At 41.9% G+C, this 12,008-nt stretch overlaps 1 protein-coding gene across 25 annotated transcripts in view; it reads left to right on the top strand.

The window, feature by feature from the left end:
• The window catches only part of LOC128755626 (adhesion G protein-coupled receptor L3-like), a 207,692-nt gene that overhangs the window by 140,134 nt on the left and 55,550 nt on the right, over positions 1-12,008 (top strand). For all 25 annotated transcript variants that reach the window (XM_053859459.1, XM_053859471.1, XM_053859479.1 and 22 more), the window contains 2 exons: positions 3,045-3,230; positions 7,264-7,302. In XM_053859459.1, coding sequence (XP_053715434.1) covers positions 3,045-3,230; positions 7,264-7,302 — 225 coding nt within the window. The remainder of the gene's footprint in view (positions 1-3,044; positions 3,231-7,263; positions 7,303-12,008) is intronic.

The following is a 12,008-nucleotide window of genomic DNA, read 5'->3' on the forward strand; positions in this document are numbered from 1 at the left end:
ACACACACACACACACACACACACACACACACACGCACACGCTTGGCACGGTTAACTCCGCATTGTTTCTTTGTGGCATTACTGTCTGTAGTGAATTTGATTGATATTGTTTTTGGCCCCTGAGGGCCCTGGTCCTGTGGCAGCGTCCTCTCCAGAGCCCTCTGAATCTCGGCCCATGAGTGCTGACTGCACTGAGGAGTGTTGTGGGTGCCCTCCTTTGTTTATCTTGCATAAAGTGATTGGTCAATTAAGGTCATGAGCTGGTGGCCTGCTTTAATGGAACGTACACGTGAGCTTGGTTGGGTTGTTAGTGAATCAGCAGAGTGCCGCTGGCTAATGAAGTGTTGAGGGTAATCCAGACGGCTTCCCTGTCCGACAACAATTGCACTGTTCCTGCACAGCCCTGCTGTAGCTGTTGCTCTGCAGGCGGGTGATTATGTAAAACATGGAATAAAAGCTGTCACCATTTTAATCCTCATTAGAATCAGATCAGAAGGTTTCTGAAAAGAGGATCTGGGTTTCAGGTTATGAATTTCGGGCTCTGTGGGGAATGTTTTCTCCATAAAGTCTCAGCAGCCTGAGGCATGCATGTTCTAACACATCTGATCTACTAGTCATTCGCACACAGAGTGGCCCATTAAACAAGATGCTGTTTGTTGACATGGGTGGAATGGGCCGCCGGGGGACTGGAGAGAGGAAGGATCGGGGCGGTTATGACTGCACTGCACCATCAGATCATCAACTCTGGAAAACGGGCTTCTGTTGGGAGACGTGGTCTGAGGTTTTGTCATCCGCGAGCTAATCAGGAGACGCAAGTTAGCCAAGTCTGCCCCATAACAGTTCTACAGTTTGAGTTTTAACAGCTCAGTCCCACATCAATTTAGATACTTCATGGCGGACCCGCTCATCTTTGGTCTTTCATGTGCTTAATACGCAAAATCCAAACTGGATGCCATGCATTAAATATAAATGAGGAGTGTCAAAATAGTAACGCTGGAAGTTCCTACCATCTCCAATTTTGAATTCACAATATTTCACACAGTAGAAATGGGCAAACGTAAAAATATAAATTAGGTGACAGATGGACAGGCATCAGGTCGGTTTTTTAATGGTGTTTTGGTTGTTCTGAAAGAATGCCAAACTGTGCACAAAAACAGTTATTTATTTCCGGAAAAGAATGGAACATCAAGTGACTTTCGCAGGTCTGATGAACTCCTTTCAAAAGATTTTTAAAGGTCCATTGATTGTTTCTTTCTGATGAATTAAGTCCAACATTTATGAAATGATGAGGTTTTCCAAACATTCCAGCAATGCTTCCACAAGAGTTAGTGTTATCTGATATGAGGAGGTAAAAATATGGCACCGTGATGATGATATTTACCGGGTTGACACACGTTTTTCTCCCAGGCTGAGCCTCACTTCTAAAAGTCGAAGTGCACTCTCTGCTGCCCAGGGAATATCCTGCAATAATGATGAACTTGCTATTCCTGCGTGCTATTCACCATGGTATTAAAGAGTATTAAACTTGCGGTCCCTCAGGTAATCCACCCGATAATTAATACAATTTCTTCCTTGGGACATCTTTGAGGGGCAATACTGTGTCCAACACGAGCCACTCGGAGGAGCTGTCGGGGTCCAGAAAAGAGGGATTTTGGTCCATAGTATAAATGTAGGCCAGCCCAAGTATACATCTCATATACGATCTCAACCCACATGAGATGCATCATCTGACTGATCGAGGACTGTGCAAAAAGTGGGATTTCCTGAATAGCAAATTGTAGCACAAAAGTCAACAGTGAAGTCCAAGTTATGCAGATGTATTGAGTTATTTACTCTGCGTCCTCAACTCTCCTCATTAGAGGACAAGAGCAGGGAGGCAGAGAAGGAAAACATGCTCAGAAGAGATGCACTCAACCTTATCCACTTGTGTTGGGACCAATTTAAACAGCATAATTGGCCTGACTAATAAACTCAGAGACCCACGAAATCAGCGTCAGCCCATTTCAGTTCTGTTTAGTTGCTGTTGTCTCCAGCACACTCTTGCTCCTCAGTGGTGACCTTTGTACTGCTGCCCCAGACAAGCTTCCATTCATTCTGATAACTTTCAGTGGAAAGTTTTGAAACTCTACTAATAATGCTTGCTTACGTTTGTTTTTGTGCCATTGTGTCGTTTCATTGTGAACCATGGCGTCCTGGAAACAAGTGTTTTGGTTGTATTACAGCTCAAGCAGCCATTTTTGATGTCCCCTCCAGCTGCTGGTTTATAGCGGTAAATGTGTCATGCAGGGTCAATTGCTTACCTGCCTAATTCTCTGCAAAATGAACGAACCATACTGCACAAAGGTTACATGTAGGATCTTGTAGTCGACCCTATTCAATCTTTTAAGCAATTATTAATTATGATCATTTAATTTATGTGAGTTGAGGGTCACATGTGTCTCATGTGGTAGAAATAAGGGCAGCCCTGCATTCCCCACTTCTGCAATGCAAGCTCTGTTTGTTACAGCTCCTCTGCATACAGAAAGATCCTGCTACTATGTTGAGCAAACATATTGTTTGCACACAAATAGCCAGGGGTAAAATGCCGTATAATAACAAAAAAAGAGTATCCAGCTTCTGTTTTTTTGAATGTGTTTGTGTCAGCCCTCTCTCCATGCCCTGCATTGCCACCCTTTCATAAAGTCTCTAAGGCTATCTTGGGAAATTTCCCTTAATAGCAGATTTCATAATTGCTTCCGCATCCAATATTAGTCCCAGTGTACGCTCAGCCGAGTACCTTCGCACCGTATTAATTGCGTGCAATGCGGCAGCTATTCTGGGTAATGTAAAGGCTAAATAGCATTCATTTGTGGAGGCTAAACATTCCTCTACTGCAATTTGTTTATGTTTCTCTGTGCTCACATTAGGAATTCAAAGGCTCTGGCAACCACAGCACTATACAGTTATTTTCTGCTGATAGTCATAATGTGGCGTGTGGCTTCAAAGGCATGAGCACGATCAGCCATTCTTGTTTTCACTCATTTATGACCTTTTCATTTCTACAGATAAAAGTTGGAGAGACAGCTGCGGTCATCGCTAGGGAGTTGGCTGAGCAAACCAAGAGCAACCTGCAAGCTGGAGATATCACCTACACAGTGAAGGCCATGGTTCAACTGGTGGATCTTCTGGATGTGCAGTTACGAAACCTCACACCAGGTGGCAAGGACAGTGCAGCAAGGAGCCTCAACAAGGTAGGGATTCTCAGAGTGGACACCTGATTTTCCACAGGGGTCATAGCTTTAGAGTGGAAGTGATTTCTCTTGTCAACAATTAAAGCAGCATTAGGTGATAGAAACACCTATCATTGAACATCAGGAATCAAATTCAAACTTTATTTCAACTGCACATTTCAGAATGAAGAATAGGGGAAAGTTTTGATGTTTACTGAATTGGTGACAGTGAGAAATAAATCTGTCTGTAAGATATAGCCGTCATTTCAGGTACGTCTCTTCGCATGCCTGGAATGCCCTATTTGAGTTCCGCGAGCAACGGACATCAGTCATTGTAATGTTTCTTATGGAATTCTTCCGTGAAAAACATGCTGAAAACTATCATGTTCATCTCCACCTCCATGATGTGTTATGTGCTATGTGTTTGCTACTATGTTTCCACTTTGTTTAAATAGGTTTTATTGCGTGAGAGTACATTTCCAAAAAGAGATCATTTCTCTGTTGGCCTGGCGGCTCTCCTGTCTAGCTTTACTACATCATGACTCAGCGTGTTTCACTATGGAGTATGGAGTATACAGTGATCAGAGAGTGAGCATCAAAATGTCCGTTCACACTTCAGACGTCAGGGTTAGAAACAATTGTTTTTCAATGAGTTCCTGAACAATTGCCAGGGATGATGGAATGTGGCGCTGGTTGCGTCTCTCACCAGCTCCGAGCAGGTCTGCAGATCAGAGGACTCAGCTGCAGCATCTACAGATAGAACATGAGACGTGGCATGTTATACTTGTCCAAACCAGAGGGACCATCAACTCTGACAATGACAGTGAATCAGCTAAACTACTTTTCTGTCAGATACATGCTAGCGGACGTTAGCCACCATGTCGGAGATAATCCATTTTGCTGCCTATATCTACGCTCTGCTGTGATAAACACAATAAAATGACTAACAGACACTTACACATTTCTTATCATCTTGAAAAGAAAAATTCCCCACATTTGATTAACGCACCAAAGACCCGTGTTAAACACAATTATCATTAGCATTGTGGCTAATCAGTTTGGCCACCTATATGTTCACTGTACACTTCGACAGTGCAATTGGACAAACAGCAGACACCAATAAGATGATTCACGTTTTAGAAAATGAACAAGTCATTTTTCTTGGCAATAAATTTATTGAAACTATTTTCGTTTAGCATGCCATACACAAAGTACATTTAGCACCTATATATATATATATATATATATATATATATATATATATATATATATATATATATATATATATATATATATATATATATATATATTACCAAAAGTATTTGCTCACCTGCCTGGACTCTCTTATGAAATTAAGTGTTATCCGATTTCCGACCCATGGGTGCAACATGATGTCGGTCCTCAACTCTTCTAGCAAGGCTGTCCACAAGTTTGAAGAGTGTGTTTGTAGGAATTTTTGACCATTCTTCCAAAAGCGCATTGGAGAGGTCACGCACTGACGTTGGTCAAGAAAGCCTGGCTCTCTGACTCTGTGGAGGCCAAGTCAGGTTCTCTGTCATCCATGTCTTACCTTGCTTTGTGCCCTGGTGCACAGTCATGTTTGGAGTGGAAGGGGCCCGCTCCAAACTGTTCCCACTAGATTGGGAGCATGGAATTGTCCAAAATGTTTGGATGGTATCCTAAAGCATTCAAAGTTCCTTTCACTGGAACTGAGGGGCCAAGACCAACTCCTGAAAATAATCTTACACCCTCCACCAAATTACACACTCGGCGCAATGCAGTCCAAAAAGTACTGTCCTCCTGGCAACTCCAAACCCAGACTGGCCATCTGATGAAAACGCCTCATTCATCACTCCAGAGGAGGTGTCTCCACTGCTCTATACTCCAGTGGCGGCGTGCTCACGTACGCATTGTTGCTTTTTTTGTTGAATTTTGTACTTCCCTTCATATTACATACTTATATATTAACCTGCATTGTACATGACTTTAATACTTATTTGGCAATAATTAGGTATTTCAGATACTGTTCAAATGTGACTGAATGAACTGTTTTGATCTCATCACAGCTTTCTGGCCAACAAACTTCAAAAGGCTGTCAAAATAAAATCACCCTTCATTGTGATAGCTTCATCACAGCCTTTCACTTCATTGTCAGAATTATTTTTCATAAGAAAACAAGTGCTATACATGTGAAACATGTCAACAGAAAAAATAAAAGAAGAAGAACAGATTAAAGGAGCATGTGCGAGCAAATGACAGCCTTGATTGACTGCAGCCTGGTGTTATTCTGTCTCACTTTCTTTTTTTCTAAAAATAATTTGTATTGAGAGCCAGAGTGGAATGGTTAAAACAGTGACTTCTTTACTACTTCAGATCACTGCTGCTGACCCTACTCTGCAGTCAGTGTTAAACCATCAGTTTCAAACAGACACCAGACGGCGACCCAGTGGTTAGCACTCTCGTCTTGCGGGTTAAATTCCCCGGTTGGACTGCTGACTTTTCTGCATAGAATGTGCATGTGGTTTTCTCTGGGTTGTCTGGTTTCCTCCCATAGTCCAAAGACATGCTCACTGGCGTTATTGGACAGTTGTGCCTAGGTGTGAGTGTGTGAATGTGGTGTGTATCACCCAATGACCACTGGAATAGGCTCCAGGACTCACCGCAACCCTGAACAGGACTAAGCATTGGTTCAACTGAAGATGGATGGATGGATTTTATTCTTTATTTTTTTACCACCCTATTCAGTAAGAATCCATGTGTACAAGACATCAATTTCCTTCAGTTCCATCATCTTTTGTTCCAGTTAATTGAGGCTGTCGTACATTCCAACTCTGTCAGACCATAACACCCTGTGTTCTTTTAACAATGTACTTTTAACTCAGTTGCCGTCAGAAGTGGTAACCCGATTCTCACTACAGATTTACAGTATTCCATCACAACGCTCAGGCCTGTCTCTCACTGGCGTGTCATGTAGTGTGCTTTCAATTCCACTTTGATTTCATTTGAACAAGCGTATCAGTACACTAAGCCAGAACACAACACACTGAGTCCAGCCTCCACTCAAAGAGTGCAGGTACTGCTGTTGTTCCCCAGTTCGCAGCAGAGGTCAGTAATGCCAGTCTGGAAGAGCAAGCAAAATGGTGCTATTTCACCTCCCTGCTGTAAAAAGAGATGCTCTCATGAATGGAAGTGCAAAACTCCTATTAATTTGCTGAGGCAGCTTGGGCACCTGTTCTTTTCCCCCTAACCATTGTTCCCTGATTGCTGCTACTGACGCAGATGTTCCCATTGAGGTTTTAGTGGCACTTTCAGTGGAGAGTGAGGTGGTTACGATGGCCAAAAGGCCTCTGAAGACAGAGTGATGAGCAATTCACACTGCAGAGCCACAGAAGAGTTTATGATGCTTCTTGGAAAAAAGGAAAAGGGCTTGTCATAAAATTGTGCATTAATTCACTGACCGGCGATGTGGTCGGTCTAAGTGCTGCTCCACCTTTCCTTCTGAGACATTCTGGAATAACTGGAATCTTCACTTGTTTTATGATTAGCTAGGATATCACTTCCAATTGCACTTGTCGGAAGCAGTATGACAATAAAAATAGGTGAAGGAAAAAATGTCATTAACTGTTTAGGTCAGCAAAGAAGATATGTCGGGGCTACAGAGTAAACGGACAACAATGTGTCTTACTCCCAAAATGGCAGAACAATGAGCAGTCAGCAGTATCACAAATCGCTTTTGCTCTGTGGATGTTTGTGGTAAATAACATTTGAGAGGTATACATATACATATATTCACTGTTCAACTAAGTTGCCAGTGCTTTGCCACCCACCTGGTTCCACTTCTTCATGAAGAGGTTTGCCTGGAAATACTCAGCATTTAAGGTAGAGCTGGTGTATGAAGCTTAACAGTGGACTGAAAAATCACATTCTATGATTCTCATGTCATGTCTTTATATCAGAGCTTCTATTTCACTTTGGTCTGACATTAATTGCACTTGTCCTTGAACCTGTTGTTTTTGTCTTTTGAACTCACATTTGTATTTTCTCTGTGTTTCAGCTGCAGAAACGAGAACGGTCCTGTCGTTTTTATGTTCAGGTATGTAATCATTTTTTTAAACAAGCCCTGCAAATGCTAGCAAAAAAAGTAGAATTGAAACCCAAAATATCAATTATTGACGGATATTGTTTCTTCCTCTAACTATTCCACATCTGTGCCAGAACCCTTTGTAATCTGTCTGTTTAATCTATTTTCTTTAATAACCCTCCACATTTCAATAGAAGGCACAATAGAGTGGTTTTAGTAGTTGTTCAAACTTTGAATTTACAACATTATTGGAACCCAGGATACATGTGTGTAGGCGTACTTGTTCTTGCAAATGACAGAAACATGAATGAATGGCAAACCGTTCTTTGTTAAACTGCAATATAGTGTTGAGGGAAACTTCAGCTGAGTGCTACAATAACAGTGTTCTTATTCAGAAATGTAATGTTTTCTTTGGCCTCTGCACATGGCCAAAATACGCGAGTAGTGGTGGGCGGCAGTGATGTGTGGTGACTGGCCAGGCATGGCAAAAGGTTCAGCACAAATGAAAATTAAAAAACAAATTAAATGCAATGTTGGACCATCATTCCTCCTAAGTGACGGAAAAGCATCAGGGTTTTTGGTTAGGGTAAAAAGTGAGTGTCAACCATCGCATTGATTAGAATCACACTGCAAATTTCGGATACAGCAGCTCTTCCACAAATGTATACACCAAGTTTATAAAACATGGAAGTGAAAACCTCCTTTTTGAAAACATTGTGTGTCATGTTGAGTACATTCAACTGACGTTTTCTGCTTGTCTGTCAATATGTCAATATAAGTATTAAAAAATAAATACAAATAAAAGAAAATAAATATATCCCTTCTTGTAACTTTTCTAAATTTGAAAAAGGTTAACTTCTGACTAACAATGATTAAGAGCCATGCAAGCAGCTAAAATGACTTGTGATGTGTCAGTTGTGGTCGAAGTAAAGAAATGTATTACTTATTTCGTGCTTGAGGTTGTATACCCACTGTGGAAGACGACCATTGCTCTGTGCTGATGGACCACTCAGATCTTGAGTTGGAGAAAGGCGTGAGGGAAGGGGACCTTACCGCTTCAGAGGCTAGAGGAGCTTGCTATTGTACTTTTATCCCTTTTGTGCACATGCTGAGATCACCACTGACTGCTGATCAACAGCTGTAGAAAGTCTGGTAGATCACCTGAGAAGTTGGCGTGAAGCGCTTCACGATTCGTTGCTCTGGTCAACACACTTTGTAGTGACAATCCACATGCCACATTTTAGTGCGTACATGTGGTACAAGAAACCCCACGTGTTCTGGGTTGAGGAAGTCTTAGATGGTTGTGGTGTTTTGCTCTATATATGTCACCCCTTTGACAATTTGTTTTTTTTATTTTTTTATGTTGCAAATGCCAGGGGGCAGAAGAGTCCTCATTATTTGAGCAACACGACCTTTTGCAACGTTGTCAGCTTCAATCATGGTTGTTTTTGATTCTCAGTGATGCATTATACATCATGATGTGTACCAATTTCTGAAGACGCTTTTCGATGAATTTCCTTCGTACAGAGTAGGCCTGCTGCGATTTACCGGTCAGTTTCACACAGATTTCAGTGTGATCAGTGAATGCCGATCACTACCTGCCATTGCAATCACAACAGCTCATCACATGTGACAGCCGGCGCTCTGATGAAGCCCTCCCTACCTGCTGCTCACTCGGCAGCAGCATGTCTGCTGTGGAGGTTCTTTCAATCTGTCATGTAAAGTTTGCTTCCTGCTGCACATCCATGGGAAGATTAAATGCGCCATTTAAAGCACCAGCACTTGACGGAGCGCAGAGAGTTTTCCGGGCTGATGAAAGTGAGACTGCTGGTTCCTCTTCCAAAGATGACTTTCGGAGCGCTAAGTAAATTGCCCAAGAAATAATGATTCACTTCAAGTTCTCAAGTCCAAATAAATGCTTTTCAGTTGTCCTTTTGACATCATGGTTGCTGCTTTCAGCAGGCTTTTTCTATTTTTTTATTGAAGACGTACATGAAATAATAAAGTGAAATGAATTTAATGGTTCATTGTTTTCACATCATGGACACAGAAGGGCTCATCATTTTGATGACAAATTCATTGTCGATCCATGTGATCGGTGATCGGCAGCAAAAGTCATGAGCATCCCAAGTGCAGACTAAGGCGCACTAACGTGCCGGTGTTCGCACATCAGAAATACATGTGTTATACCTCTCCATTAAGTCGTCATACGATTCTCATTACATATTTTTTGCATATAATTAATTACAAATGAACTCACTGCTTAGGGAATTTACTCTAAAAACAAAGCTAAATCATTCTCTGATCAAACATATCTCTACTGACTGATATGAACATTCCACACCGTCTGACAATGCGTCTCCCCATCATCATTTATATATCATATCCTTTTTTCTTTTGGTAATGAAATGAGTTAACAACAGAAGAAGAAGAACCATTGCTACTCACTTCTGTCCATTGCTTATATTTACAAGACTGGCGGCAGCGGGGCACTATGCATGTGAATGTTTCTTTGTGTGCTCACGCGTCTTTGTACAATGAATAATTGCATTATTACAGATGTTTTCCTTTTTGCGGGCCTTTTATTTATTTTTTATTTTCTATTGCAGATATTGTGTATCTTGATATTATCATCATTGTCGGCCGTATATTACCAGTCGTGAGTTACTGTATGGTCCCTCCCCAAATTTGTAACGTTAACTTAAACAATAACAACATGACTACTGACCTTCTGGGAGTTAAACACAGCTTCAGTGAGTGGCTACTGTGTACAATTGCAGCTATTGTGTTATTTTTGGCTGTTTGTAAAGAGCAGTGTCTGCTATGTATCTCTGCCAGTTGAGTCACAGAGAGCATGATTTGGCTTTGATACGGCAACAAAGCTTTTAATGATCATCTCCTGATGTTGTGCATTTACCCTGCAGGAACACTACTTTGTTGTGCCCTTTTGATTTGGAACCAACAAGAGGAAACCGCCGTCCAGCCTCTGTGCTTTATAGTTATATCAACTGCTGCATCTTCATGTACAGTGACATTTTGTTCTCCTATTATTGTGATCACGTCCATCCTCATTGTTACAAGATACTCTGATTTGACTCTTCAGGGGACAGATGCCACGAGGTAAACAGTGCTTCCACGCGTCAGAGACAACCAAAATGTCCAATGAAAGATCAAATATAACGTGGCATGCCCAAGTATGCACCGAGTATGTGTGAATGTTGGCGAATACACACACACATCGTTGCTATCAGAGGATGAGAGGAGTGTTGGAGCGCCAAGGTCAGAAGGCTAGCTGTAGGAATCTCATTAAAGGTGGGTCAGGAGCTGGTTTAAAAGAGTCAGTGGGTTTGTTGAGAACATGGATGCTAATAAACAGACATTTAGCTTGCAGTACAATATTGCACCAGGACTGTCTGTGTCAAATGTTAAACCATTAGGGACACACTTACACTTACAGTATATCTCACTTTTCAGCAAACTTTGTGATTCCGCCGTCACTGTTTCAGGCTGTCTGGCCGTGACTTTTATCATAGGTCATCTGGAGGATGCCTTTATCACCCTGGTCATGCTGTCCAAACCACACTCGACTGAGCGAATATGATGGTTTTATGGTGTTTGCTGTTGTGTTCAAAAAAGCAGTGATGCTGTTTGGTACGGTGGTTTTCAGCAACTTCGTACTGGTCAATGTTGCAGGTCCTCTGATACCACCCGATGCTCATGTAATAACTCATGAAGTTAGCTTAGATGAAATTGTCCTCGTATGACAAATCAATATCATGTGAAGACAAGTATCATTATGTGCTCATCTTGTCTGTTTGGATGATTCATATAGGTCAGAAACGTTTATGTTCTATACATCTGTGTTATGTATTTTTCTTTTTTTTCTCTCTCTTTTGGATGTGGAATATATACCTGCGTCAAATACCCTCCCACCTTGCTACTGAGAGTGCAGTGTGATCCTTTGTTCATGTACATTTTCAAGATGATTTTTAAGTAGAAGGGAAAAGCAAGTCTGTCTGCGTGTCGCAAATGTCAAAATGATTTACTCCAGGAAGGAAATGTCGTGAAATATTCAGGAGAGTTACAACGCTCCTCTAAAAATGATGGATGATTTAGCAGGTAGCTGAAATCAAACAGACACCAGATGTACAAGAGAGAGGCACGTGGCCAGAATCTCCAGGAATGAGAGAACATCATCTCCCACCTTGTTTGTGCCCCGTTTTGTGGAGAGCAAACAGAATAGAGGAACCACCTGGTGCATTGGATGGGAAGGAGGGAAGAAAATACAGAGTGAGAGCCAACTGTACACATGCCAGTGATTCAGGAAGGGAAGAGGGAGAACAGCCTGAGCCAGAATCAATTTCCCATACCCAGGGTTCATTTCATCAATCAGCACACAGATAGAAGAGCACACAGCATGGACTAGTGTGGACTCGTGCCAAGCTTGCACTCCTGTCCACACCTTCCTCCCGTCTCTCTGCATGGATATAAAAGCCCAATGTGCTGCTGCATTGTCAGAATATTACAAGCCCAGGGCACCATGTTAATGAATTAATTCACCTATTCCTACCATCAGCATAGAAATGCGAGGCTGCTCTGAGATTTCTTGTAGCCGAGTGAGCCGCTTCATTTGACTGATGGAGTAGCAGGGTGCTAATAGAAGTGAAATCGCAGCCTGGCTGCATTACGTCTCCACAACTGCGTAGCCCTGACCCTGA

This window comes from Synchiropus splendidus, chromosome 3, assembly GCF_027744825.2.
Source record: "Synchiropus splendidus isolate RoL2022-P1 chromosome 3, RoL_Sspl_1.0, whole genome shotgun sequence".
Classification (NCBI taxonomy): Eukaryota; Metazoa; Chordata; class Actinopteri; order Syngnathiformes; family Callionymidae; genus Synchiropus; species Synchiropus splendidus.